At 37.1% G+C, this 26,650-nt stretch overlaps 1 protein-coding gene across 13 annotated transcripts in view; it reads right to left on the reverse strand.

Moving 5' to 3' along the window:
* Positions 1–26,650, reverse strand: part of RALYL (RALY RNA binding protein like) — a 687,764-nt gene that overhangs the window by 119,238 nt on the left and 541,876 nt on the right. For all 13 annotated transcript variants that reach the window (XM_082722639.1, XM_082722643.1, XM_082722638.1 and 10 more), the window contains one exon: positions 15,239–15,314. In XM_082722639.1, coding sequence (XP_082578765.1) covers positions 15,239–15,314 — 76 coding nt within the window. The remainder of the gene's footprint in view (positions 1–15,238; positions 15,315–26,650) is intronic.

A 26,650-nucleotide genomic window follows, 5' to 3' on the forward strand; every position in this document is an offset into this window, starting at 1 on the left:
AAAAAGCAGATTTCCTCTCAATTTCCTGTGTTACCTTTTTGCGAGGGCTTTCACGCTCAATGGAAATTTCTGCTTAAAGCTATCATCAGACCTTTTGGTAAGTCCCATTTGCAGTTACCACCATCTGTGCTCCTAACTCCAGGGACAGCTTAATGGATGGCTGTGGGATCCACCAAGAATCTCAGTGGCAATTTGGGCATTTCACAGTCATGACTTTTGCCACATTGGAAATTGAGGCTGCGGGGCTCATCTCCCTCGCACAGGCTGTAATGTGTCTTCACAACTCTGTCAGGAGGATCAAGCTGCAGTGAAAGGAAGGGACGGGAAGTATAAAGAAGAACCTCATGGCAAGAAAGATTATTACCCACCAGCAGATTCTCCTGGGAGACTGGAAATGCTCACTCCACTTGCCCTGGGGGTAGGAGTAATAGATATTTGGCCCAGGCAGGGTATAGAGTCTAACCCTCGCAGCATTCTGACTCCAGCCTCAACCTCCCCACCCCTCACATGGGAAGGGGGGTGCACACAACTGCGTGGATCTTTCCGTTCAAAGAAGAAAAAATGATTTTCTGAAAAGAAATACTTTCAAACTCCATTATTTTGATGTTGGAAGATTTGCTCATCTCCGTTCCAAAGCTGTGTGGTGAAAGGAAGGAGATTTCAGAAAAACTAGAGAATGGCGGCTCATCTGTCTCTTTCAATTGTTTTATTTAGCCACTTGCTAATAACTGTTAGATCCCACGGAGAAACGGTGCGTCTGCCGAGAGCACAGACTGGAAAAGCTGGTCATCAGTCACAGAGCTATCCAGTTTCAAATCTCAATCCTCGGTCCCACTTTTTGCAGCATTATGATGTCATTGATTTTTTTTTTTCCTCCATTGGAAACAAAGGGATCAGAGGCAACACAATGCTGCACAGTCTTTCGATTGCCAGTCACAGTATGTTGTACAGAGTGTGAATGGCGCTAAAAAGCCACAAAGCACGTAGTCACAGGCCAGCCTTGGTAGGCTGAGAGGAGCAGTCAGCTTCTGTCCTCACCTGCCTCCCTCCTCTCTCCCTCTAGTCCCCACGTTGCTTCTGGACCCCACGCTCTCTGTCCCACTCAATTCCCCAGGCAGCCTCACTCCCTCTTCTGTCTTCTCTTAGTAAAATGCTTGAAACTCATTCCACACAAGCTGGGACTGAAGGTGGGTCTGGGTTGGGGAGACCATGGTTCATCGGCGCATGTTTTGCTTAGCTGCCTTGCTGCCCTCTTTCCTGGAACAAACTTGTCTGGCAGATTAATCTCCGGTCTCGGTAACCTCAACCTCTCCCAGACCCAGAGTTCCCCCACTCAGGTCTTTGAAAACATTAAATCCTGGCACCAAATGAATGTCAGAATTTAATGACCTCAACTGCCACAGGTGAACAAAATTGCGTGAGACTCATCACCTGCCTGGATCCTCCATATGACCTCTTCCGGGATTGTTTTGAAAGTTTTACCTCATGGGCAGGGGGGTGGTGGGGTGGGTAGGAGGGTGGAGGATGGGGGTGGGGGGTGAAGGGGTGGGACCTGCATCTCGGTTTCATGTTAGTGTCGCCCTCCAGCCCTGCTGGGGGGGGCTATTTTACCAGACCTTGGGTTTATAATTCCAGGTCGCATCCATTTCTGGGCGGCTCTCTGAGTTAATTCTGCAGGATTGAGCCAGGACCCTAAGTGGTGGTTGTAGTTTTGTTGAAGTCTCCAGCAGTCTCCACAGTGCTAAGACCGCTGAAAAATCATTATTTACCAAGAACTTTGAAGAACACTTCATCCACCTTCCTGAAAACATTTTTATCACTGAGTTTCATACCGCTTAGTCTACCTCACTAGTTGTTTCTTTTGAGTCCCCTTTGCTGGATCCTGACTTCAAATATTGATATGTTCTTGAGCTCAGTCCTTGGAATTCTTCTCTTTTTTATCTTTAATTATCCCTCTGGTGTTTGTTCTCATCCAGTCTCATGGATTTGAATGCCATCTACACAGTGATGACTCACAAATGGGCATATCCAGTCCGGACCTCTTCCTGGACTCCAGATTACATATCTATCTACTCGACATTTTCACTTAGATACCTTCACTTTAACAAAAATCAAACTCCTCATCTCTACTCCCCACCTTGGCCCCCTCCAATCTCTGCCATGAGTATTGTTCATCTCATTTAACTGCAGCTTCATGTGTTCAGATACTCGGTCCAGAAACCTTGGCGATCTCTATGGGAGACAGTCTGCTCATTGTCAATCCCTTCCTTCTGTGCATTAAGATCTAGAGTCTCTGTCCCTCATATTCTATATGAACTGGCCTTATAACCTCACTCTCATGAGTATCATGTGGCAGATGTGACACTGCAGAATTTTCAACCTACATTTTAAGAGGACAGGCAGCTTCTTTCTCCTTTTGGATCATGGTCACTATAAGAAGATGATTAGTCTGAGACCACTGTGTCATAATGAAATCCAAGCTAACCACAGGGAGAGACCATGTGGAGAAAGACGCTCAGTCATCACAGTTGTTCTCCCCATCCCCCACTGAAGTGCCAGACAGGGAAGCACAGAAGCCATGTGGATACCACGAAGAACAGACCTGCTCAGCCAAACCCATCCCAGATTGCTGAATACAACAAATAATACATTTTTTAAAAAAAAATGCTAGTACATATTATCTTGCAGTAGATAATAATATCTTTGACTTTGTTCCTTCTCTCAAGGTCCACACACAAGTTGTACTTTTGTGAACTCTACTTTCAAAATATATCCATGGCATAACCACTCCTTTCATCTCAACTTTTACCCCTTGCTTTGAGTCATAACCTTTGGAGAGTTCTTCCACGCTCCCCCCTTGCTCTTTCATAAACTATTCTCAACATAAAACTAAAGCGACCATTCAAAATTTAAGAGTTGTCATGGTACTCCTTCTTCTAAAATCTTCCAAAGGCTCTCAGTTTCACTCCAAGTGAAAGCCAAAGTACTTCGATGGTTTGCAAGGCTCCACATGATCTGGCACACTATGTCTGCCTTAGCCTCTCACCTCCTCCCAACCCTCAGTTTTGCTTGATTCTGCTCCAGAAACATGGGCCTTCTTGCTTTGGACCAACACTTGGGTGCCCTTCTGCTTTAAGGATTTTGTGCTGCTCATCCCTCTGCCCGGAATGCTTTTCCTCAGGTGACACTTTACCTGTTCATCACCTCCTTCAAGTCTTTGCTCAACTATCACCTTCTCATCCACCTCCTCACTCGTTCAAAATTGTTGAGATCGAAGATTCTTCTCCAAGTCTCTAGCATTCCTCAGAACACTCTCAGGGCTGCCCCATGTGAAATCCTTCATCTGTCTTTACCAATTCATGTTATCTCTAAATGCCATCTAATAACTTCTTGTCTGCATTATGCTTCTCTATCCATAAAGCTGTTTTTTCTTGCTTTTTTAAAAAACAATTCAGCGTAATTTTTTAAAAATAAGATATTTGATTTTTTAGTTAAAATGGATGCTTAATATTTGTTGTTTCTTTCATAATATCTCTATGTTTTCTCATGCCAAGGGCTTCAACTTTTTAAATACTCATTTTAGTCCATATTTTCAAATGCTGATTATATAATTTTTTCTTCCTAAACACTCTAAACATTAGATTACTATCTTGAGTTTAAGTAATACAGAGTTAAAAAAAAAAAAAAGAGAAAAAGACAACCTTCAGCAAATCAAGAAATCAGAAGTTACAGTTTGACTTCGATTACTCCAGAATTCTCACAATATCACAATAAGGTCTGCACCCTGATGTTGTGGATAGTTTCATTAAGATTCACTAAGCAATCCAACTTCAAATGCTATTTCGCACATGATTATCTGTGATTTGTGGGTCTTTCTCTATTTTTTTTCCCTTTCTTCATAAGTACATTCTGATACATTTACTGTACTCAGACTCATTACCAGTGGTTTTCTTGTATTAATTGAATCTCTCCATTAAAAGTTTGCAACACAGATCCTATTCCCTCTTTCTCTGTCATGTCCCATGCTCTGTATACTAAGGACATAACCTGGGCTTTATTCCAAACTATTCTGTTACTATTTGTAGCTCACGTACACTGTGCCCTTTCTCAAAGCATCAGTAGCAGCAAAGCAACTAGATTACAGCTTTAAATACAAAGAGGGACAGTTATTATCAGGCCAGCTCCTGTGTCTTACTACCGGTTCCCTAATCTGTAGTCAGAGCTGCCATCACTACACATTCCTGTACCTTATTTTATTGCATCACTTAAGGGCTCATAAATTTTGACTTTTTCATTTTTGAAGATTAGATGACTTCAGCTGCTCTCCCCTGCACCCTGCTCCTTGCTCTCCCCTCTGCACACGGAGCTCCTCATCCCACTGTGGCAGACTGACTGATAGGTCACTTCCGGCAGTCAGCCCAGAGTTAACTGCTTAGTCCCACAAGGCTGTTGGCCTGCGCTGAATGTTAATGAAGTTGCCCCTTTTAGAACACTAACTTTTTGAATAACCACAGTAACTAAAGAAGTGTAGTTCCAAAAATGAAGGGCTGTATCTATTGAATTGGTTTTGCACAAGACTAAGCACAAAAAGTCCTCATTGTTGCCTGTTGTGAATGCTTTTGTGTGATGTTTATCATCTGCAACTGGAAAATTCTGCCTTTTAAATCTCTCTGTCTCTCTTTCCCTTTGGTTATAAAATTCTCATTAAAGAATATTTGCATTAGGTATTAAAGTTAAAAGAAAAATATCACCCATATCCTTGCTGTCCAAAGAATTACAGCTAATATTTTGATCTCTGTTTTTTTTTTTTTTCCTGCGTATATTTGTTTCATTTGTTAAGTGGTTTTGGTTGTATGTTTATATAATATATGATATTTATATAATTATATACTGTTAATATAATTTTGCTTCTTTGTCTACTCAAACCTTAAAGTTTTTCCATGTCATTATGAATACTTCATGAACATTCCATCTAGTGAATGTGCCCATACCCATTTTTACATAATGTTTTGGCGGGATCAGATTGTTCAATGTTATAAACAAAACTCAAAGAACATCTTAAGAATAATTTCATATATTTTCACATTGTTTAAATATTTAGAATTATTTTCTTAGATACACTTTTGGAAATGGAATTGCTTAGTTAAAAGATATGAATATTTTAAGATCCCGGATCAAGTTTGAAGGAAAAATAGGAATAAACTTGATAATAAAGCACTTTTGCTTTATTTTGTATTTGGATTACAAAACAAATAACAGAATACCAGAGTGTTAGAGGTATGAATCAAGTAAGAAATGGTTTAACTCAATTCCTTCATGTTCCAAGAAAGCTGAACTTAAAAGAGTTTGTATTGCTTATACTCACTTAGCTGGCATGGGGTGACAGAAGCAGATACATGATGTGGTTGTAGGTTTCCTAAATTCCAATCCAAGATTCCTTCTAATGACCACAGTCTTTCCAGACTGAGTGATTCTAACACATAAGCAGAAATTTTGCCAGAGAGAAGATATTTCAAACAAGTATTAAAGGATAAACACTGTAACACTTCAATTTCATTTGCAATGTATTATGCTTAACTCAAAACAAGCCCCTTGTCCTTTTATTCCACTGTATAGTAAACATAAATGAAATACACATCACTGCTTGGGGTCGGAAGAAAATCCACTAGTACACTGAGTATTCTGCTATTTAACAATACCAATAAGGTTGAATTGTCAATCGTGCTATCATTCCACTAGAAGGAAATTTTTGAAAGTTTAATAGAGTTAATTAATTTCCAAAAGTACAAATTTTTGTGAGACACATTCATCATACATGGCTGACTAATAATAATCTAGTGAGACTAAGGCTGCCTTTTTTTGCCCTCATCTTTCTAGACATCAAAAAAAGAGGCATTTTGAGCTTTGCTTTTAGCACTTACAACCCAATTGGAAGAATTAGTCTTGCATTTAATTTACATAATTTTTATAAGAAAATTTGTGGACCATTTTCTAATTAATATATTTAAAGCTAACCAAAGCTAACAAACTTCACCTTTTGACTGTGCAAAACTTGCTCATAATTAAAATCTCAAAAAATCTTTCTATAACTCAACATTTTCTATTAGTTTATAATTTGTGATAAGTTTTTGCAAACTTTAATTGACCAGGAGAAAATGCATTTTTATAAAGATAGCAAAATTAGATACTTTTACAAAATACTTAAAAGTCATTCACGTTGTAAAAGTGAGAAAAGATGACAGATGAAAAAAGTGCTTTGGCCTCTCATTAATCCAGTTACGTCCATCTAGATTGTGAACATTTATTTCATCTTTTCTCCTCTCCCTATTTTTTTGTACTCAGACATTCCTCTACCCCACAACACTTCTCTTATTACTATTTTTTTTTTCTTACTTAGAAGATAAGCAGTTGGTATGGTCACAAAGCATCCTTGTAAGTGGGCTGGGAATATTATAGTAAAAGCTCTGGAACTTCAGAGAAGCAATCGATGAGGTGGTACAAAACATTAAGTGCTCAGGAAGGGAAGTAATATAAGGAACTTCTCATCAGTCTTGCATAAGCAAGTCCGTAAATTATTGCTCTTTATTGTACTTAAAAAAAAAATGGGATGACACCTTGGAAATTTAACACTCCCTCTTGAAAATTAGGAAAAATATTTCCCCTCCCTCCTTTTCCCTTGTTCATGTACAGTAGGAAATTAGTCATTATGTCTTTGAAATATACATAAATCTCTTTAAAAACTAGGTAGGTCTTGATGACCTAGTTCTGTTTTTTTGTTTGTTTGTTTGTTTGTTTGTTTGTTTTATGAGGACATGGGAGCCATGTTTTGAGATGTTATGAGGACATCTCTATGAAATGTTAAGAATCAAAGGAGATAGCACCCCTATCTCCCAGGTTCTGTGGGATGGTAGGACTCTAACTTAGGTGTTCCAGGTTGCAAAACTACCTGTCATAAAGATAGAAGAAGCTTAATTTTCATCTGGATAAGAAACTGCCAATTAGTTAACCCAAATCATCACCCCAAACACCAGGTGAATTTACAATGAACTATGGATGACAAGTGGTGGTGGATGACAAATGGTTACTCAAGGATTAGTTATTATTTATCCTGAGAACATGTACAGAATGGGTTATATCTGCTTTGCTATGTTAAAAGGTGAGATTTCTTTCTTTGGGAACTCTTCGCAGATCACCTGTGATGTGCATCACGTTCTGGGTGATTATTCAATAAAAAAACTGTTTTCCTTCTTTACTACCTTTGTGGAAAGCATTTCTGGGTTGGGGAAAGATCTTGATTTTCATTATATTAATAACAGCTAAGGAAAGGGTACCACCCCCACACTAAAGATTTTTTAGTCTTTAATCTTATTTGTTTAAAATAGGACTTTAGGCACAGTTCAGTTTCTTTCATGATCCTTCATGTAGTCTTATGGGAAAGGAAGCATATTCTGGAATTTCCAACTTAATGTGCACATTGAGGAGACAGATGAGACGTGAGCCCTTGGTGGACAAAGAAGGAATGAAATAACTCTTTGAAATGAAAAACAACGAATTTAAAATTAGCTTAGGTTGGAAATTCAGGGACCAAATTTCTCTACCAAGGGCTCTTCTAAAAAACAAGTCACTAGATCTAAAGTTAATGACCAAATAAATAAAATGATGAAAACAACTGAAATCAGCACTGAGAGTGGAGACACTCCACCTTATAAAGAAGACAGCATTGTCTTTTGGAAGACAAAAATCCAGAAGGCACCTTCCGCCCAGGCAGGGAACCTTTACATATTGACACAGTGTGATATGACTTATCATCCTCCTGTGCTTTGTGGGGACTAGTGGTGTTTCTGTTAGTGCTCTAACTTTAATATCCCCATCATGCAAAGCAAGAAGAATAAAAACATAGTGAGACACGAAGAGCATATAGCATAAAAGGCCATAACACTTGAGTCCTGCTGATAAGGAGACTTTGGTTCAACAGAAAAACCCCATTCTCAGAAATCAAAGAAAGCCACTATTTCAGGACAGGCTGCAGCTTCTAAAGTAAAGTTGTCAGCTAGAAGAAAAGACTTGACTGTTTTCATCTGTCCCTGCCGGCTGTGAGGAAGAGCAGAACTTTCAGCCCCTTCTATCCCATGCTGGGTTTACTGTTCCTTTTCCATCTCTCCCCATCCTAGAGGAGGATTAAGTAACAAGTCAAAGGTCATAAACAACCAAGCATGGTCTTTTTCTTTCTGTCCTTGGGAATACGTAGATAAGCCAACCGAGGGGTCAGCCCACTCTTGCTTTCAGTCTCCTTCTCTTACGCAGCTAATATGGATAATTTGTCTGGAGATCTAGCTATCCTGGAATGTTACTCTTTTTTAGTTTTATGCAATTTGTTACAAGATGGTAAACTGTCTTGGGAGAAGCAGAAAAAAAGTCAGTGTGGCTCGCTCTTGGTTTTTATATACTCCATGAGAAAAGTTCCATTAGTTTAAAAATATTTTGTGTGCATGAGTGTGTGTGTGTGTGTGTGTTTATTGTATAGCTAGTACTGAAGGTACTATCTACTGTATTGTTTAGATATTTTTATATGTGATAAGTTTCTCTGAGAAGAGAGAGGGAAAAATAGTTTCTTTTTTTAAAAAAAAGATTTTATTTATTTATTTGAGAGAAAGAGGATGAGCAGGGGAAGGGGCAAAGGGAGAGGGACACGCAGACTCCCTGCTGAGCAGGGAACCCAATGCAGGGCCCGATCCCAGGACACTGAGATCATAACCTGAGCCAAAGACAGATGCTTAACTGACTAAGCCACCCAGGCGCCCCAGGGAAAAGTAGTTTCTTATCACAAATTGAAGTAGTTGCTTTTAATAGATGGTTACATACCTTACCATGCATCCCTTTTTGCCCTAACTCTTGGGTATCTCGTAGCTAAGTTCAGTGCTCACTTTTTATTATTACGTAAGTTTTCTAAATATAATTTGCTTGATGCTATCTGCCGTATCCCACAACCAACACCCACCTAATTCTTGATTCTTACTATTTACCTCTTTTTAAAATTGGTTGCATGGTTTTGCTTCCTTTGATTTTATTATAAATTACCTCAAATCAAACAAATAGAGCTGTACTCTTTCAAAAAGCCGTAGAGATGGATTCTCTGCTTTAAGAAATTGCACCATCCAGTCTCCCTTTACTGTTACCACGTTCTTTCCATACGCAAGAAGATATTTATTCATAGATATTTATGCATCAAAACCATCACACAAGACTGCAACTAGGCCATTCCTTAACCTAGCAGAGAACTGCCTGCAGCGGAACTATTTTAATGGGGATAGTGTCAGCATTTCTCCAAACATTTTAAATTAAAAGGTTTATAAATTACATTTGCTTAGTGTTGAAATATGAGGGACATACTTTAAGTAAATGTAATCTTTTTTTTCCCACCCAAAATATCTTTTTAGCCAGTTATAGAAAATGCTAACCTGTTCGGTTGACTGCATGTTAGCAACATTATCACAGCTCAAGGCTCATTGAAAATACTTCTTAAAATACTTTATTATAGACCTTTTTCTTTGAATAATCATAATAATGAGAATAACTACAATTTACAGAGCATCTATAACAGTTCCAGACGCCTTAACTATATCATCTTTCAGGAAATTTTTATTCTTCCTTCACGCAGCTGAAGAAGCTAATGAATTAGAGACGGAGTTCAAATCACGGCTAATGCTAAGCCAATTTTAGGATGCGGCCCTGTCTGACACTCTTTCCACCAAACATTCCCACATAATGCATCTGCACAGTTTTAAACCATCCTTAAAGTGTGTGCTTGGGACTTTTTCTGGTTTAGAGCATTTCATGTTCCCTAGAGAAGTGAATTAAAGAGAAGTCACCCTCAATTACCCAGACGTATGGATATTCAGGTTGGAGTTTTAGAAGTGGATTTTTTTTGTTTGTTTGTTTTTTCTCTTGTGGACATTGGCGACCACATTTTTCTATGCCAGTAATCTGAATGCCCAAAATTGAACCAGGAGCTAAAAGAGACTGTGATTGCTACATAGACCCAGCAACAACGTACTTTCAAACTGAACTCTGTAGAAGTGTCAGTTCTGGGGCTTGTGCCCACTCCAGAAGGCCAGGGTGCATCAGCACAGGAGGTGGGAGTAACAGTTTTCTGTCCTCTTCACATTCCACTTAAAAGCCACAGAGTCCATTCCCAGATGGCTTTCTGAGTGGGCTCACCTGACTAGGTGAGTGAATGGAAACCTTTACCAGGGCAAAGGAAGCACTGACACTGGGTGTACTAAGCTTCGGAAAATGAAATGTTTATGTGTATTATCCTTGACATTATAAAGGGAGACAGAAAATAAATAAAATAATCAATATCTAATTGGTAAACATTCCTCAGCAAACAGAGCAAGTCAATGAAGCAGAGATGTCCAGGATGCTTTTCCTTCATATTGATTTTTGCTCTTTAACATTAGCTGAAATTAGCCTCTATTGTTTTTGTTTCAACTGTCAAGGTCCTAGGGGACATTTTAGGTTACTTGAGGATTCCATAATGTGCCCGAGTCACCATGAAGGATGACAACAGAATTCACCTAGGTCGAGTGGTAAACAAATCAGCAGAGATATTTTGCTGCAGAGTCTTTTTACTTGTTCCAGGCTCTAAAAGTGTTTTGGTCACTGAAGTTCCTATAATATAACCTGTCTTCATGGTTATCACCATTAATTGCTGTGATCTTCAAAGAGCAGTACTATAGGTCATCCTGTGACAATCTTAGTATATGTGCTGCCGAAGCGAGCACATCCTGTGACAATCTTAAGGAGCCTTAAAGTTACTTGTGGTGACAATCTTGATTTCCACAGTCATCACTGTGAGGTGGAAAGGTTGCTATAAAAGACATTTGTACAACCATATTTGGCATAAAACCGTATTTGGGAGTGATACCTAGTAAGATCTATGCAACGAGTGGGATGAAGCTTGATTTCATGTTTCTTACTGTGCTGTGTTCCCTTTGACTAGGAGGGCTGCCTCTAGGTGAGTGAAAACCTGTACTTGGTCAGCTCTGATAAATAGTATCTTTGTTCTCTGGTTGTCAGCTTTACTCACATCAGAGAGGAAAGGTCTCTCTCCTTTATAAGCGGAAACAAAACCAACATGCAATTATTCTCATTTAGCTATTATTTAGTGTTAATTAGAACTTGGCATGCTGGGGAACTCTCTTCCTGGGGGAGGATTTTATTTTAGACCCTCATAGACACTGTGTAATGTACACAGCATATTTGAAGCAACGATTTATTAAAAGTTACAATATTTTCCCTAGAGAATACATTTGCTCTTCACCATTAGGACTAGGTCCAATATTTATGGGCTGTTCACAAAAGATTAATTATGTTTCATTTACAAATAGCCTCTAATGGGAGACATTTTTATTACAAGTGCTATTCTAATGAATTGTCTGCCTTTATGAATTCATGTCTAAGACTGAAATAATTTCTTTTGCTTCCTTTCCTCAACCCTATATTTGAGCCTGCTGTTGTTCGTCATGTCTTTCCTATTTCTTCTAACAGATTCATGTGATCATCCCCTCAGTTGCCTAAACTGGAAACCTTGGACATATTTGGGACTCTCACTCGTCCTTCCATTCCATTTCCAATTCTCACCATATTCAAATGACTCTGTTGCTCATAGAATAAAAGTCAAATCTTCTTAATCTGATAAGCAGGTATATTAAAATCCTGATAACCTGAGCCACCATAGCATTCCAGCATTCCACTGTTCTTCACCAAGTGAACTATAATAGTTCTCACCATGTGATGCTCTTCTTCATTTCTCTGCCTATGACCTTGTTCATATTTTCTTTGCCCAACATGCCCTTCTTTCTCTTTGTCTACATACTAAGTGAATGCCTGACTGGAAACCAGCTCAAGTGTCACCCAGACTTTTCACTCCCCTCCCCCTTGGCAGGATTATTAACTCATTTATTTTCTTCTAGAACTGGATGTATACTTTATTTATGTTCTTTATGTATATGTACATCTAACTCATGTGTAACAGTAAATATTTTAAAGCTTCAGTATGTTTCTAAAATTTATTCTGTCTTTCATGTATATCATGTTAATTTAGCACATGATAAAGGCTTGGTGAGGGTTGCTTGGTTAAACTGAAAGTCCTGTTAAAAGAAGTAACAGAACGGAGTAATGTCTCAGTGTGTATTCCATGTAAATACTGCTTTGTGGTTGATGATGGAGAAGAAATGGATACAAATAAAGAAGAAAGTCTGATAGCACACCATACACATCCCTAAGAGAATAAATAGATACAGAGACATAGCAGTTTAAAGCACAAAGGTATATCAGAGGCTACCAATAGTCACAAAAATAATCTACTTTTATTTCATTTGTTCTCTCCTTGCCTTGTAGCCTTGGCATTTCCATGTCATTTGCCTTGAAAAACAGCTACCACAGTGCCTAAACCATAGTAGACACACAATAAACATGTCTTGTATGAATGAATGGATGGATGGATGGGTGGATGGAGAAATGAAATTATTCCAGCTCTTTCATTTCACAGTTCAGAAAAACAGACCAAAGGTACAAAGACTAGGAAAGCAGAAACAACCTCTTTTCAAGCTGCTGTCATATGCCCTACACTAAACTAGGTGCTTTTGCCTCAGTTATTTAATTTTATTCTATGAAGAAAATTATACGACCATTATGTGAGATAAAGAATTTGAAGCTCACAATCTGTGTGCCCTATGATCACAATAATCGTTTGTTCTTATTCTTATGTTATGTCTAGTGTAGAGTCTTTTCAGTGCCACCTGCTGGCATGATATTGATGGACAGAAATATAACTGATTATTGGTTTTGAGGAGCAGGAATCTCTGCTTTTTATAATCTGTATTTTTTAGATAGTAGCAGGTGAGTAAATATGGGGAAAGGGGATCTAGTCACAAGATCAATAGAATTGAAGGCTGAAAACCAGTTTAGTTCCTTATCTTGACACTTTAGTTGGGGCAAGTCCTTTATTGTCTTGGAAAGGTAGTTTTCTTATTTATAATGCAATGCACACAATACCAACTTGTGGTGTTCTATGGTGAACAGATGAATACTACCTATGAAAACACATTTTGCCCACATAAAAAGAAGGTATTACTATTATGATGCTTATGTAAGAATAAGAAAGTGTGTATAAAAAGCCTTTCTCAGCTGCACATTTGCGCTCTTCTGTTCCCTTTGTTACCGCTTTGTAATTTCACAACATCCTAGCCTTCATTTGTGTAAACAGATGAGAATAGGATAAATAAGCATTTCTCTACTAATGTGATTTGTATACAATATATCAGATTAAATGAGCTTCTGTTTCTGATTTGTTTGAATTCACAATTTAACATAATTTGGTAATAGAGAAATAATAGTTGAAAAGACATCTGTTTCTTGTCATAAGCTTCTATTTTCATAAGAAAATCAAAGCAGTCCAAGAACAGGAAAATTATGAAAACTAACATTACTGCACCGTATTAACTCTCTGATGAGAAAAAAAAAGCCACGGACAGTTTGTTTTGTTAATTATTGAAAATTCGACTTTTCAAATGTTCTGCATTAGTGGCAGTTCTACGCATACATTTAAAAATGAACCTGATCAAAAAAGAACTTGCATTTTTCAGTTTTATTAATATTATCCTTTACCTCAAACAAGGTACAGAAAGTATCACTTGCTTTTGGTTAGTGACTTCATTTCTGACACTTAACATCAATACTACATTATGGTCATTTATTAAATTAGTTAAGGCCTGCACCTTTCCATTTTTATATAAATTTTAAGTTAAAATTAAATCCACACAGTCAAAATAATAAGAGTAATTAAGACATATTTTCAATATATCCTTTAGGATCTCTGATGGTCATACATTAGAGATCTCTGTGGTGTTAGGAATGAATAGGACCTTGAAATTCATCTAATTCAGACCCTTTTCTTTCATAGTTTGGGAAATGAGGCTGTGAATGGCTGAAAAAAGGAGATATGCCAGTTCTTAGAGAACAAAGACAAAAAAAAAAAAAAACCCACCTTCAAGCTAGCTTTTGAGCACTCTTCTTACTGTACTAGATCAGAATATAATCAATTTTGACAAGTATAACTCAATTCTCATTTACCCAAATAATATCAGGGAAAACTTTGCTCAACACTTACATTAGCTCTTTGGATATAGACACTGATGGAATGAAGATATGTATCTGGGAGAAGATGAAATAAATTGGACAATTGCTTGGAATAATTGGCTAAGTCTAACAAAAGGGGATTTAACAGAGAGAGAAATACAAAATCTGCACTTAACAATACAAAAACCTATGGCAAAAGTTCAACAAGTGGGACATAAGGCTTAGCAGCACGACGTTTTTTTTTTTTTTCAAAAGTGGCTATTTTTAAAGAACTAAAAGTTCCATGAGTTTACTTTTGTCTTCTTCCCAAAAGGAATTGAATTTTACTTAACATGATAGAAGTTTACATAGAATGATAAAGATACTCTATCCACCTATAACTGAAATTATGGGTGTGAACACTGATAAACTGGGGCATGTAGAAGGGAAAGAAAAGAATGTGAAGTTGACTGAGACCCAAGTATATTAGCAAAAGTTAAGGGTAGTTAGGTATGTGTCTCTGGAGAATGGAAGGTCTGCCTCTGCTGTTGTAGAGAAATAGGGGTGAAATGAACATGTAGTTTGCAACTGAAAAGGCTGAATGATCAGGTGGAAAGAATTCAAGATATAACATCAGAAAGCATAAGTCTGAATTTTGGTGCCATCATTTACAAGTGGTGTGACCTAGAAAAATCTCTAAGAAAATGCACATCAGGTTCTTGATCTGTAAGATGAAAGTAGCAATATCTATAACGCAGGATGGTTATGAAAATTAAGTTAAATTATACAACATCGGAAAAATACCTACAGTACACAGCATGCAGTACTCAAAAGATAATTGACCTTTCCACTGCTTTGTCAGTAGAGTCATGAGATATTTTTATTAGATTTTATTAGGGGAGTATCTTGTATAGGGGTTAAGTGGAGATAGGAAGGTTAAATGTACAAGTTCCCTGCCAATGCTGTGTGACATATTTATATGTTGATCACCAGCATTTTGTTGTACTTTATACCAGGAAAGATTGTTCTTTAACATATTTGATTCCTTATCGGTTATACTGCCTTTTAAAGTCATGACAAGTTTCCATTACTATATCTTGCAAAATTGCTTACTTACCTATAAAGTGCAGAGAGGGGCCTCTTGTTTCCAGGTTTTGGTCTATATGGTTTGGGTTCGCCTGCCATATTGATATCTGAAAGCAAAAAATAATATATAGCACTGATTAGGAAAAATGAATCTATTTGAGAAAGCAAATCACGAGGTTTTCTTTTTTCCTTTTGCCATTTGCCTCTACAAATGTTATATGCCATTTATTTATTCAATGGTTATTTTTCTCCAGCCTATGCTAGGCCAGCCACTGCTTGGTACTTATGCCATGTACCAATCTGGTTAGCTCCATGCCCTCGTAAAACTTACTTTTACTGGGGAAGAAATAGATAGTAAATAACAAACAAAATAAATAATAAAAATATGTAACATATTAGAAAGTGATAAGAACTATGGAAAAAAAGACAATGTTCAATGAGGTAGGGAAATTAAGAATGTTTAGTAAAAAAGAGAGAGAGAAAGAGATATCCTTCTAAATTGGATTTTTGCCAGAAATAACTTGGTTTGCATAGATTTTTGCATGAAATAGAGCTTTGTTCATAAGAGGAGTTATTAATGTTCCTTGACAATATCTTTCCACCTATGTAGGAAAGGAATGTAGAAGGCTGGAATTGTAGAGCATACCAAGTTTACTGAGGGAATAACCAACACAATGCACTCAGCAGCTAGAATGTGGAGTTATAGTTTTGGGGTAGTCAGAAGAAGAGAGCACATCCTTGGCCTTCTGAACTAAAACTGTGATAAAATCTCTAAGATAAGATGATAAGATACTTAAATACATAACAAGAGTATTTACATACAGTTGACCAACTTCTGTCTTAAAGATGATTGTAAAACTGTAAGGGGGTTAGAAAGTTGGGTGACAAAGATTCGGAAAATTACACAAAATACAAGATTTAATAAAGTTAAAATTTCTGAAACATGATAAGAAGGAAAATCTAAAAAAGGGCAAACTTCAAGAAAAGCTTTGAAAGAAGTGAGGGACATTATTTTGACAGAAAAGAAAAGAAATGCTTCTCTTCCTTACAGTGGCCAACCAGCAGTGAAAATAACCAAAATTTCTACGTAAAATACAGCGATGCTTGAACACTGGTGTGAACTACACTGTCCATTTATATGCAGATTTTTTTCAATAAATACAGTATAGTGCTATAGTAATGTATTTTATGATTTTATTGACATTTTTTTTTTCTCTAGTAGCTTACTTCTATTATAAGAGCACAGTATATAATACAGGTAACATATAAAGTATGTTTACTGTTTATGTTATTGGTATGATTTCCAGTCAACAGTAGGCTATTAGTAACTGAGTTTGGGGGCAGTCAAACATTATATGTGAATTTTTAAAAGAGATTTATTTATTTATTTGAGAAAGAGAGAGAGAGAGTTGGGGAGGGCCAAAGGAGAGGGAGAAAGCATCCCAAGCAGACTCCCTGCTGAGTACAGAGCCCCACCCGGGAACTGGATCTCACGACCCTGAGATCTTGCCCTGAGTCAAATCAGGAGTTGGCTACCCAACTGAATTACCCACACAGGCACCCCCTATACGTGAATTTTTGACTGCATAAGGGGTCAGTGCCTCTAACTCCCAAGGTGCTCAAGGATCAACTGTAGAATGTATCTCTTTTTAAAAAAATGCAACATTGAGCTAGTAAGAAAGTAAGGCATTCACAGAAGCCAACACCTGAGTGAAAGCAGGAACTTAGATGGAAGTGGAAGACTGACTCTACCTTGTATCTTGAATACATTTATTGAAACCAGAACTTGAGCTTTAGCTTTCATGTCCTTGTGAGCTATAGTGGGCAGGAGACAGTGCCCACCTTAAAGAATACGAGCCATATAATCACTAAATTCAACATCCCTATGCATTAAAATCCTCAGTTAGTAAGAGATGGAAACTTCCTCCTTCTGACTGATAAAGTATATCTAGAAACAAAACAAAACAAAACAAAAAACTCCAGAAAACATCATACATAAAAGTGAAACACTGCTCACATTTTCTTTAATATCAAGGAATTTATTTTATTTTACTTATTTGAAAGTTTATTTATTTATTGATTTATTTTTAAGTGATCTCTACATCCAACGTGGGGCTTGAACTCATGACCCTGAGTTTTAAGTAATCTCTACATCCAACATGGGGCTTGAACTCATGACCCTGAGATCAAGAGTTGCATGCTTTTCCAACAGAGCCAGCCCCTGGTATCAAGGAATTTAAAAGGGCACTCCCCATTTACAATTCTGTATAGTGCTGTATTGGATTTCATAGTCAGTGAAGGAAGACAGGAAAATAGTGTCAGAAATGGGAAGGAAGAAATGAAACTGTCATAATTGTTGATAATAATAGATCCACATAAACACTCCAAAGCATCCACAAATTAGTCTAATTAATAAGAGTTTAATAGATTTGTTGGATTCAAAGCCAATATACAAAATTCAACTCCATATGCCTACACAGTGATAAATGTTTTAAAAATATAGTTCTGAAAGATATAATTTATATAGTATAAAAGTAAAGAACACAAGAATAAATACATTATAAAATTTTAAAGATGTTTAAAAAGAAAATTATAAAATTATCTTGGAAGATTTTACAGTTACCTTACATAAATAGAGAAACTGGAAACCTTGATATAATGAACATTTTAATTCTTCCAAAGTTGATTTATTGATTCTATATAATTTCAATAAAATTACCAAACATTATTTTTATGCCTTTGCAGAGTTGGATAAGCTGATTCTGAAATTTATATCATAGAGCAAAAGTTCAAAATAACCCTTGGGGAAAAAACCAAAAGTGGCAAAATTTGCTTTATCAAGATTTATTTTAAATTGCAGTAATTAAGACTATAGTATTGGTACAGATAGAAAATGAACCACTGCAACATAGTAGAGGACCTCCAAACTGACACACAGATGTGGATGTCTGAATTAGAACAGAGATGGCATAGCTGATCAGTGAGTAAGGATAGGCTTCAGAAGCTGTAATAATTAGTTACCAGTTACTGCAAGGACAAATATGAAATTATCTTACACTATACGGAAGAATTATTATGGGATTAAAAACCTAAATGTAAGGGGTGCCTGGGTGGCTCAGTGGGTTAAGCCGCTGCCTTTGGCTCAGGTCATAATCTCAGGTCCTGGGATCGAGCCCCACATCGGGCTCTCTGCTCTGTGGGGAGCCTGCTTCCTCCTCTCTGCCTGCCTCTCTGCCTACTTGTGATCTCTGTCTGTCAAATAAATAAATAAAATCTTAAAAAAAAAAAAACCTAAATGTAAGAAGCAAAAATACATAAATATTAGGAGGAATGTAGTAGAATATCTTTATGACATCAGAGTATGGAAATATAATCTTAAGCCAGACATAAAAAGCACTAGCCTTAAAATATGAGATTGATAAATTCTACTACATTGCAATAAAATAAAGAATTTCTGCTCATCAAAAGTTGCATAAAGACAATGAAAAAAAGGGCCACAAACTAGATGAAGAAATACATGAGAAAAGTTTTGTTTCTGGAATATATAAAGAACTCATTTACCTAATTAAAAAAAAGAGACCAACCACCAAATAGAAAATTGGGCAAAAAATGCAGAAGAAGCACTTTACAGAAAGATGAATGCTGAATAAAGACATGAAAAGACTATCAACCTCACTAGTAATGGAGAATTCAATTTTAGTATATGTGCTGCTGAAGTGAGCACAGTAATGGAGAATGCAAATTAAAACACTATGGGATAGCATTGATACCCACTGAATTTACAACAACTTACAAAGTCTGCTAATATCAAGAGTTGGTTAAGTTTGGGATCAACTGGAATATGTGTACATTGCAACTATACTGCAAGTACAAGCATAAATTGGTACAATTACTTTGGAAGATAATTTAGCAGTTTATAGTGAACTTAAAATACCCAGGAGGTAGGCACCTGAAGAAACTCTTGCATAGCTGTACCATAAGATATATACAAGAATGTTCACTGTAGTACACCAAGATAGAAAAAGTTCCTAGAAAAACACATATATCCACTGATAGGTATCCATTGGTAGGATAAATGAATTGTGATATATTACAAAATGACACACTATGCAACAGGGGAGAGAGAGAGAGACAGAGAGAGAGACTTAGAGCCATAGGGCAACAACACGGAATCTCAGGAACATGTAAGACTGACCAAAAAATGATGTCAGGGAATGACAAAAGGAATGAATCTTTTTTATGTTAATAAAAATACAAATTTAAACAAATGTTACATAGAAGTCAAATACTTGTAATAAGATAAAAGAAGAGCAAGCAGAGACAAACAATAAATTTAGAATGAAGGTTACCTTTAAAGGGCAGAAAAGAATGTGGAACTTGGGTAGGACATCTCAGAGACTTGAACAGTAATTATAATGTACTATTAAGCGTGCATATGTAGTGGGAGCACGAGTTTTTAATATAGCATCATTCTTTATAACTCTAATGGAGTATAAATTTTATTTTGTATATATTTAATAACTGATAAAGAATTAGAAAAGAAAATGAGAGCAATGATGGTAAATTGTGAATTGATAAATATTCAGGTCAGGGGTAGTGAGTTTTGGTGAACGAGTGGTTTCAGCAAAGATTGTGAACAAGGAAATAGCAGGAAAGTAGAGCGGTTGGGTGGTTGGGTGGATTATTGGATATGAGTAGATTAGTAGAGACCCCAATTAGAACTTTGCATCTAATCTTCCTGGGATACAATTTTGGGTTCTGAGTAGAGGACAGTTGTGAGAATGTATCATAAAGACAGTGACCCTTGTATGATTTGGATTAAGGCTCAACCAAAAATCAAGGCTGTGTGAATCTTTCAGATGTGATACAGTTGGAACAAAAAAGTGAGTGAAACAAAAGCAGATCTCTATAAAGCTTTGTAATTATGTTAGAGGACACATGTCCATGAAACATAATAAGATACAATGTGTGTGTCTTTAGCTCAGATTCCATGAGTCTCCATTATGAATTAAAAATGTAAAACTAGTCTCATAAATAAATAAAAGCTTAAGACTCAAATATTATAGCACCTTTAAAAAAAATAATATGGTGCTAGTAGTTCTGAGGATAAGTTTAGGAGTTTGACAGCATACACATACAATGAAAAGCCTTTCATGAAAGGCTGTTCAACTTGGTATTTGCAGACATGGGATTCTGTTCAAAAGTTTTTTTTAAATGGAAAAGAAAATATTTTGTTTCTTACAGACATAAAATCGTGTTCAAATGAATAATTGTCCTTTGGATTTACTAAAGGAAATACTTATATTTTATATATTTCATATTGCTATAGTGGAGATCATCCATAACTTGGTGTTAATGGAAAGGATGACGGTGAAAGGGGTGGGATGTGGCCCAGGGAGAAGGGACGGAGGGCAGTGAGCTCAACTAGTCAGTGAACATAAAGTCTTGCCAAGTTTGGTATGAATGAGCACTTCCATTGTACTGAACTTTATGAAAATAAGATTTAGTCGTGTCTTCAGAGTAACATGGTTTAATTTGGAAGCCAAGGCTCAGGTTTTTATGTCTCAAGAGCTGTTGGCATTGAAGGGACCATGCAAACAGGGCAAATGACATCAGAACAGTAAATAAACTCTGTGGTCAGTGCTGGAAAGACATCCTGAGGTTCCCTTCCTCATTGTCAGGCACTGTGTATGTTTCCCACAGGTATGGCAAGAGAACAGTGACCAAGGTTCACCTTTCTGCCCCTCTTATAAGATAGGGGCTTTGGAGTGAAACATTGAGATACAGAAAATACAGCGTTATTTCTTAAATTCCCAAATTTGGAAATGGAGTCATACCAAATACTAATATTTAGAAATCCTATATTGTCCTCAAGAAAGCTGTGGGTTTAATTATTCTCAACAATTTTTTTTTAGATAATCCAAAAAATTCTAGTTAAATTCCTACTTGTTTTGCATAAGTACTTATAAAGGTAACTATATATCAAGAAGGTGGACTCTATTATCTGAGTATTAGAACTATATTCTTGTACAGCGAGTAGGTAAATTTAGGAAAGCGCCAGGAAAAAGAAGTCCTTGAAGTGTTTCTGTCTGGGTACAATATACATCATAGCTGTGTGGAAGAACTCCGCTAACCCCATTTTGGTCTTAGGGACAAAACAAGGGAGTTAAACTTTTACCCATGGATATGATATGACTGGAGACAGCAGACGTCCACAAGGAGGGAGGAGGGGCGTCTGTATTTTGTCCTATAACATTGTGAGCCTCAGTAAGGACCAACTAAGAGACTCAAAGAACAGACCCCCTATCTGTTTTGAAGTTTTGATATTTCAAGTTAGCATGAAAAAAATAAGTTGGGGAAAAAAAAATGTTTAGTCCAAAATTATTCTTCTAATGTTAAACCTCAGAATCAAACAACTGAAAAATATCCTGCTGGGCTTCTGACTATATCATTTCACAGTAAACTACTTAAAAAATATATTACATGTTCTAGGGGGGCCTGGGTGGCTTAGTCATTAAGTGTCTGCTTTTGGGTCAGGTCATGATCCCAGGATCCTGGGATTGAGCCCCATATTAAGCTCCCTGCTCAGTGGGGAGCCTGCTTCTCCCTTTCCCAAATCCCTCCACACCCCCCCGACACCCCCGCTTGTATTCCCTCTCTTGCTCTGTCAAATAAATAAATAAAAATAAATATATGTGTGTGTGTGTGTGTATATATATGTTACGTGTTCTAAAAATTTAATCAGTTTTCCTTTCTTCTTTATATCTAAGCTAAATAAGCAATACCAATATACCATGACAGAAATAACTATAAAGTTAGAGAGCTGGAAAAAGTCAATGAGCTGAACCTATTCTGGTTTGAGGTAAATGAGATGAGGCACAGACAGGTTCTGCTCTAAAGTGTCATTCTCAGAAATGATATCCAACACACGTTAATGCATTTATTTGAACGATTCTTGTTAGTGTGCGACTAAGATGCTGGTAACAGTGTTCTATTAGTTCATGCTTTATGACTCTTGGGAAGATACCTCCAATTTGACACCCAAACACTGAGTCTTCCCATTGGCACCCCCATTTTATGTTATGACACAGCTCCAATGGTACAGACTACTGAGTGCTTGCCTTTAATCTTGGACTTTTATCTTGCATAGTGTTGTTCATCCGATAGGTGTTCAGTGAGTCTAACGGTTGATTAAATTCATACAGACCAGAAGGTACATCCTTGCACAGGTTGTAGTGTGTCTAGCCAAAGACACTTTGTCAGCACATTTCCTAAAGTAGTATTTATCTGAACTGTTTTGGAAGGTCTTAATAGATATATTGCCAAACAGATAAATCATGGTAAAATTGGTCAAAATTCTATAATAAATCTCTTTCTTGGATATTTGTAACATATTAAAGGATAAGATTCTGGAAAAAAGAAACATCCAGTTGTGTTTAACTCATATGTTTATACAGATGTATAGGTTTATAACCATATATATGAACACAGAGTATGCTTTGGATGGTGTATCTGTGAACATCCAGCCAGTGTGCTCCCAGAACACTGGTTTTTGAGATACCCTGAAATATTTAGAAAAATATTTTACATGTATTTCTTTGCCATGTTTCAATTTGGAATATCCTCATGCAAAAAGATAATCTGATCTCTTCAATTACATGTTATTTACACTACTACAACAAACATGCTATTACATTACTACAACTTGCTACTTACCTCTCCCACTAGTGATCTCTGCTGGTATCTGCCATTTCTACAGGCATTTCACCTTGACATCAGAGTGATGTCTAACTTATAGTATAAGACACCCATGTCATTAATATCATTTTTTAGATGGAGGAAAAAAGCTAAAAATTTTTTTTTCAAAAAGAATTAGTTCAGGGCGCCTGGGTGGCTCAGTTGGTTAAGTGACTGTCTTCGGCTCAGGTCATGATCCTGGAGTTCAAGGATCAAGTCCCGCATCAGGCTCCCAGCTCCATGGGGAGTCTGCTTCTCCCTCTGACCTCTTGCTCTCTCTCACTCTCTCTCAAATAAATAAATAAAATATTTAGAAGAAAAAAAAAAGAATTAGTTCAAAGTATTATCTTGATCCTTGAGATTTGTTTTGTTTCCTTCCCCAGGTTTAAATAAAAGTTTAAATAATTCAGCCATGGCATATAGACTGCTAGGAAAAGTCATCCAGAGCCTTTTATTGTTCACATTAGAAGATTTAAGGATTCATTATTATTCCATTCAATAGAAATTTAGGAGATAAAGAAAATAGTCTCTTACGTATGACAAGGGAATACAATACATTTCCCTAGTATAAGCATCCTCCATTAGAGAGTGTTTGTGCATTTATTAGTGTAAACCCTCAAAACAGCCCTGTTAACTAAGCAGAGCAGGAATCTTCATTCCCATGTCACATACATAGGTGTTTGAGGAACTGAGGAAGTCAAGGCATTCATAATAATAATGTGAGCTCAGTTCACTGCAACTGTCTCTATAAATAATCATGGCCCAAGTGCCAGGCACTGACTGATACCTGCCCCTGTCCTGAAAGAGAGGATTGTCTGAGAGTCCCACAGCGGCCTCCAACTAGAGCTGCAGGACTCACAGTCTAGAACTTTCCCTACTCTCTCCTTGCTCTTAACCAGATTTTCGATGTCACATTTGCTACACCACTCAATCCGTCTGGCTATGGAAAGTAGCATATAAAGTAATACACTCTGAGTCCCCAGGAGTCTTGGCATCATGAGGGGAGGATGTGTGATTAAAAGAATGCCATAAGGAGATGTGTCTGGTGGCAGTGGGGGAAAATACATTCGACCCAACTGATGGCTCGAGGTGTCTTGGCCAGGTAGGTTCACAACTCTGTGGTTTGATGGAGCTGCCCGGAAATGCTTTTACTCTAAAGGAAAACAAAACAAAACAAAACACAAAAACCAAAACAAAAACGTGCCAGACTTGCAAATGCAAGTAGTCTACCGTGTGATCTAAAATATGGACATTCGAAGTATTTTATGCCTAAACTGAAAGTGGAGCTAATTTGGTACAAAAGCAAATGGCTTTCTAATCTTGTTGTTTTTCCCTTCACGGAGTCAAAGCTAGTTTTAACACTTGAAATATGTTCTTAATAGTATGTTAAAATATTCACTGTTATGGGAATGAAACTGTAGTCTAATTTTACTGGGCAGTCACTGAATTGTGACCATTTTAATGAGCCTTTGGACCTGGTTTCATAAATTAGTTCTGACACAGCACTATGGCACTTTGGCCCCTGGTTATTAGAATGCTAATGTAAAGATCACTGGTTGGCCAGATTCCCATTTGTTACCAGAAAATGCTCTATGCTCCCAGGCTCTGTCGGCAAGGGCAAATAAAAGTGGAAGCTTGAACTTATTACTAATTACTTGGTAAGCCCTATCCAGTGACTTATTTAGATTCAAATTGGTTTTTCCCCAATAGAAACTGGAGTGAAAAAAGTGGGCATGGAGAGTTGATGCCCTTTTTTATTTACTGTCTATTGCTTTCAATGTTTATATTAAGAAGAAAATAAAAATGCCACAAATCATTCATCAAATAATTACTGAACCTAGAGAACATGCCAGGTACCGCGCTAAGTATTGGGTAAATGTATGTGAACATGGTGTTCTCTGGGATGTCACAGGGAGAGACGAACCTGCAGCTGACCGCAGCTGGTCTGATCAACATCATCATCAAGATGACTATTTCATGCTCTGGGAACATGGCAGCCCACCCTCTGTGGCTGACGATGCTCTCATACTCCATTCTTGGTACCTGATGTGGTTTCCTCCCAAGACACCGCTTACAACTTAAGCAGTTTCACAGACTTATATCTATCAGCAAACTCCACAAAAAGCCTCAGCTCTTTCCATTAAGCTGTAGAGACCTGTCTCTGTCCTTTTGTTTATTTTGCTTTTCTCATCAAAACTCCTATTAGCTAACTGTTAAAATACTTTTGATTTGCCTGAAGCCCAAGTGGTCATGAAACTTGCGGAAACTTTGCGGGATTGGTGCATGGTTACTCAATGTCTAGTTTAAAGTTATTTAATAGCAAACACAAGCACATTGTCACACAGGTACAAAGCAATTTTTTAAAAATCAAATTTGAATTTCTTTAATTCCTCAAACTTTCAGTTTGCAGCATTTTTTCTCTATCACTTTATCTCTTATATTACCTTGGGTAAATTTTTTGAAGAATGGTTTTCTATGTTCTATGAACATCTCTAAAAATCTCCACAAGGGTAAAAATGAAGGACTGTATGTTTTATTAAGAGATAAAGGTTCCTGAGGCACCTGGGTGGCTCAGTGGGTTAAAGCCTCTGCCTTCGGCTCAGGTCATGATCCCAGAGTCCTGGGATCGAGCCCCGCATCAGGCTCTCTGTTCAGCAGGGAGCCTGCTTTCCCCTCTCTCTCTGCCTGCCTTTCTGCCTACTTGTAATCTCTGTCTGTCAAATAAATAAATGAATCTTAAAAAAAAAAAAAGAGAGATAAAGTTTCCAGAAACCAAATGAATCAAATCTAAAATTTGGATAAACATGCACCAGCAGCACTGTGAATTTGTTAGGACCTTGCTTAACAGTTCTACAAATATACGGAATGACTTATTGACATGAAGAGTAGAGACAACTGTTCTGATAATTAAGACCAAAATACCTGGTAAAAAAATAATCTTAGCCATATATTCATTATCAGTGCATGGACTTAATGGTATTAGCTTCTTTGCATCTCGAGAGTTTATTAGTTTCATACTTGAGGACAAAATATTCTTTATGGAAAGTAAAATTCAAACACAGAATCTGGATTAACAGTTTCCCTGAGAGGTGTCAGATGTCCATCAGTGAAGTAAAGTAGATCCCAAACTTTGGGTATTGCTTCCCTATGTTCCCTTCCTTCTCTAATCTCTCTCTTTTCACCTATGTATAGAGAAATTTATTTTCTCAGGTCCTTTCTTTGGTGGCTTTGCATTCAGTATTTACAAAGCTACTGTGTTTAGAGTATTTTATAGTTCATAAATATAATGAAACCCCAAGGCTAACATTAAGTAGCACATTTAATTTTGAGATTAGTATACAGCTCTGAAACTCAAAGTTCAGTTGGCAAACAGACAGCATCTGCATCCTGTTAGAAGTGCAGTATCCAGGTTCTATCTCAGAACTAATGAATCAGACTACATTTTAACAAGACACTCAGGTAACTGCTATGCACATTCAGGTTTGAGAAGCAATGGAATCTAACATATTTATCTGAAATCCCTTCCTCTAGTTATTGAAAGGGAAGCCTTAAGAATTCTGAGCAGATGACTTCACTCCCCATCAGAGAAATGCAAATCAAAACCACCATATCACCCCACCCCTGTCAGAATGGCTAATATCAAAAACAGAAAAAACAAGTGTTGGTGAGGATGTGAGAAAAAAGGAACCTCTGTGCACTATGGGTG

The sequence above is a fragment of the Mustela nivalis genome (genome assembly GCF_964662115.1).
Source record: "Mustela nivalis genome assembly, chromosome: 2".
Classification (NCBI taxonomy): Eukaryota; Metazoa; Chordata; class Mammalia; order Carnivora; family Mustelidae; genus Mustela; species Mustela nivalis.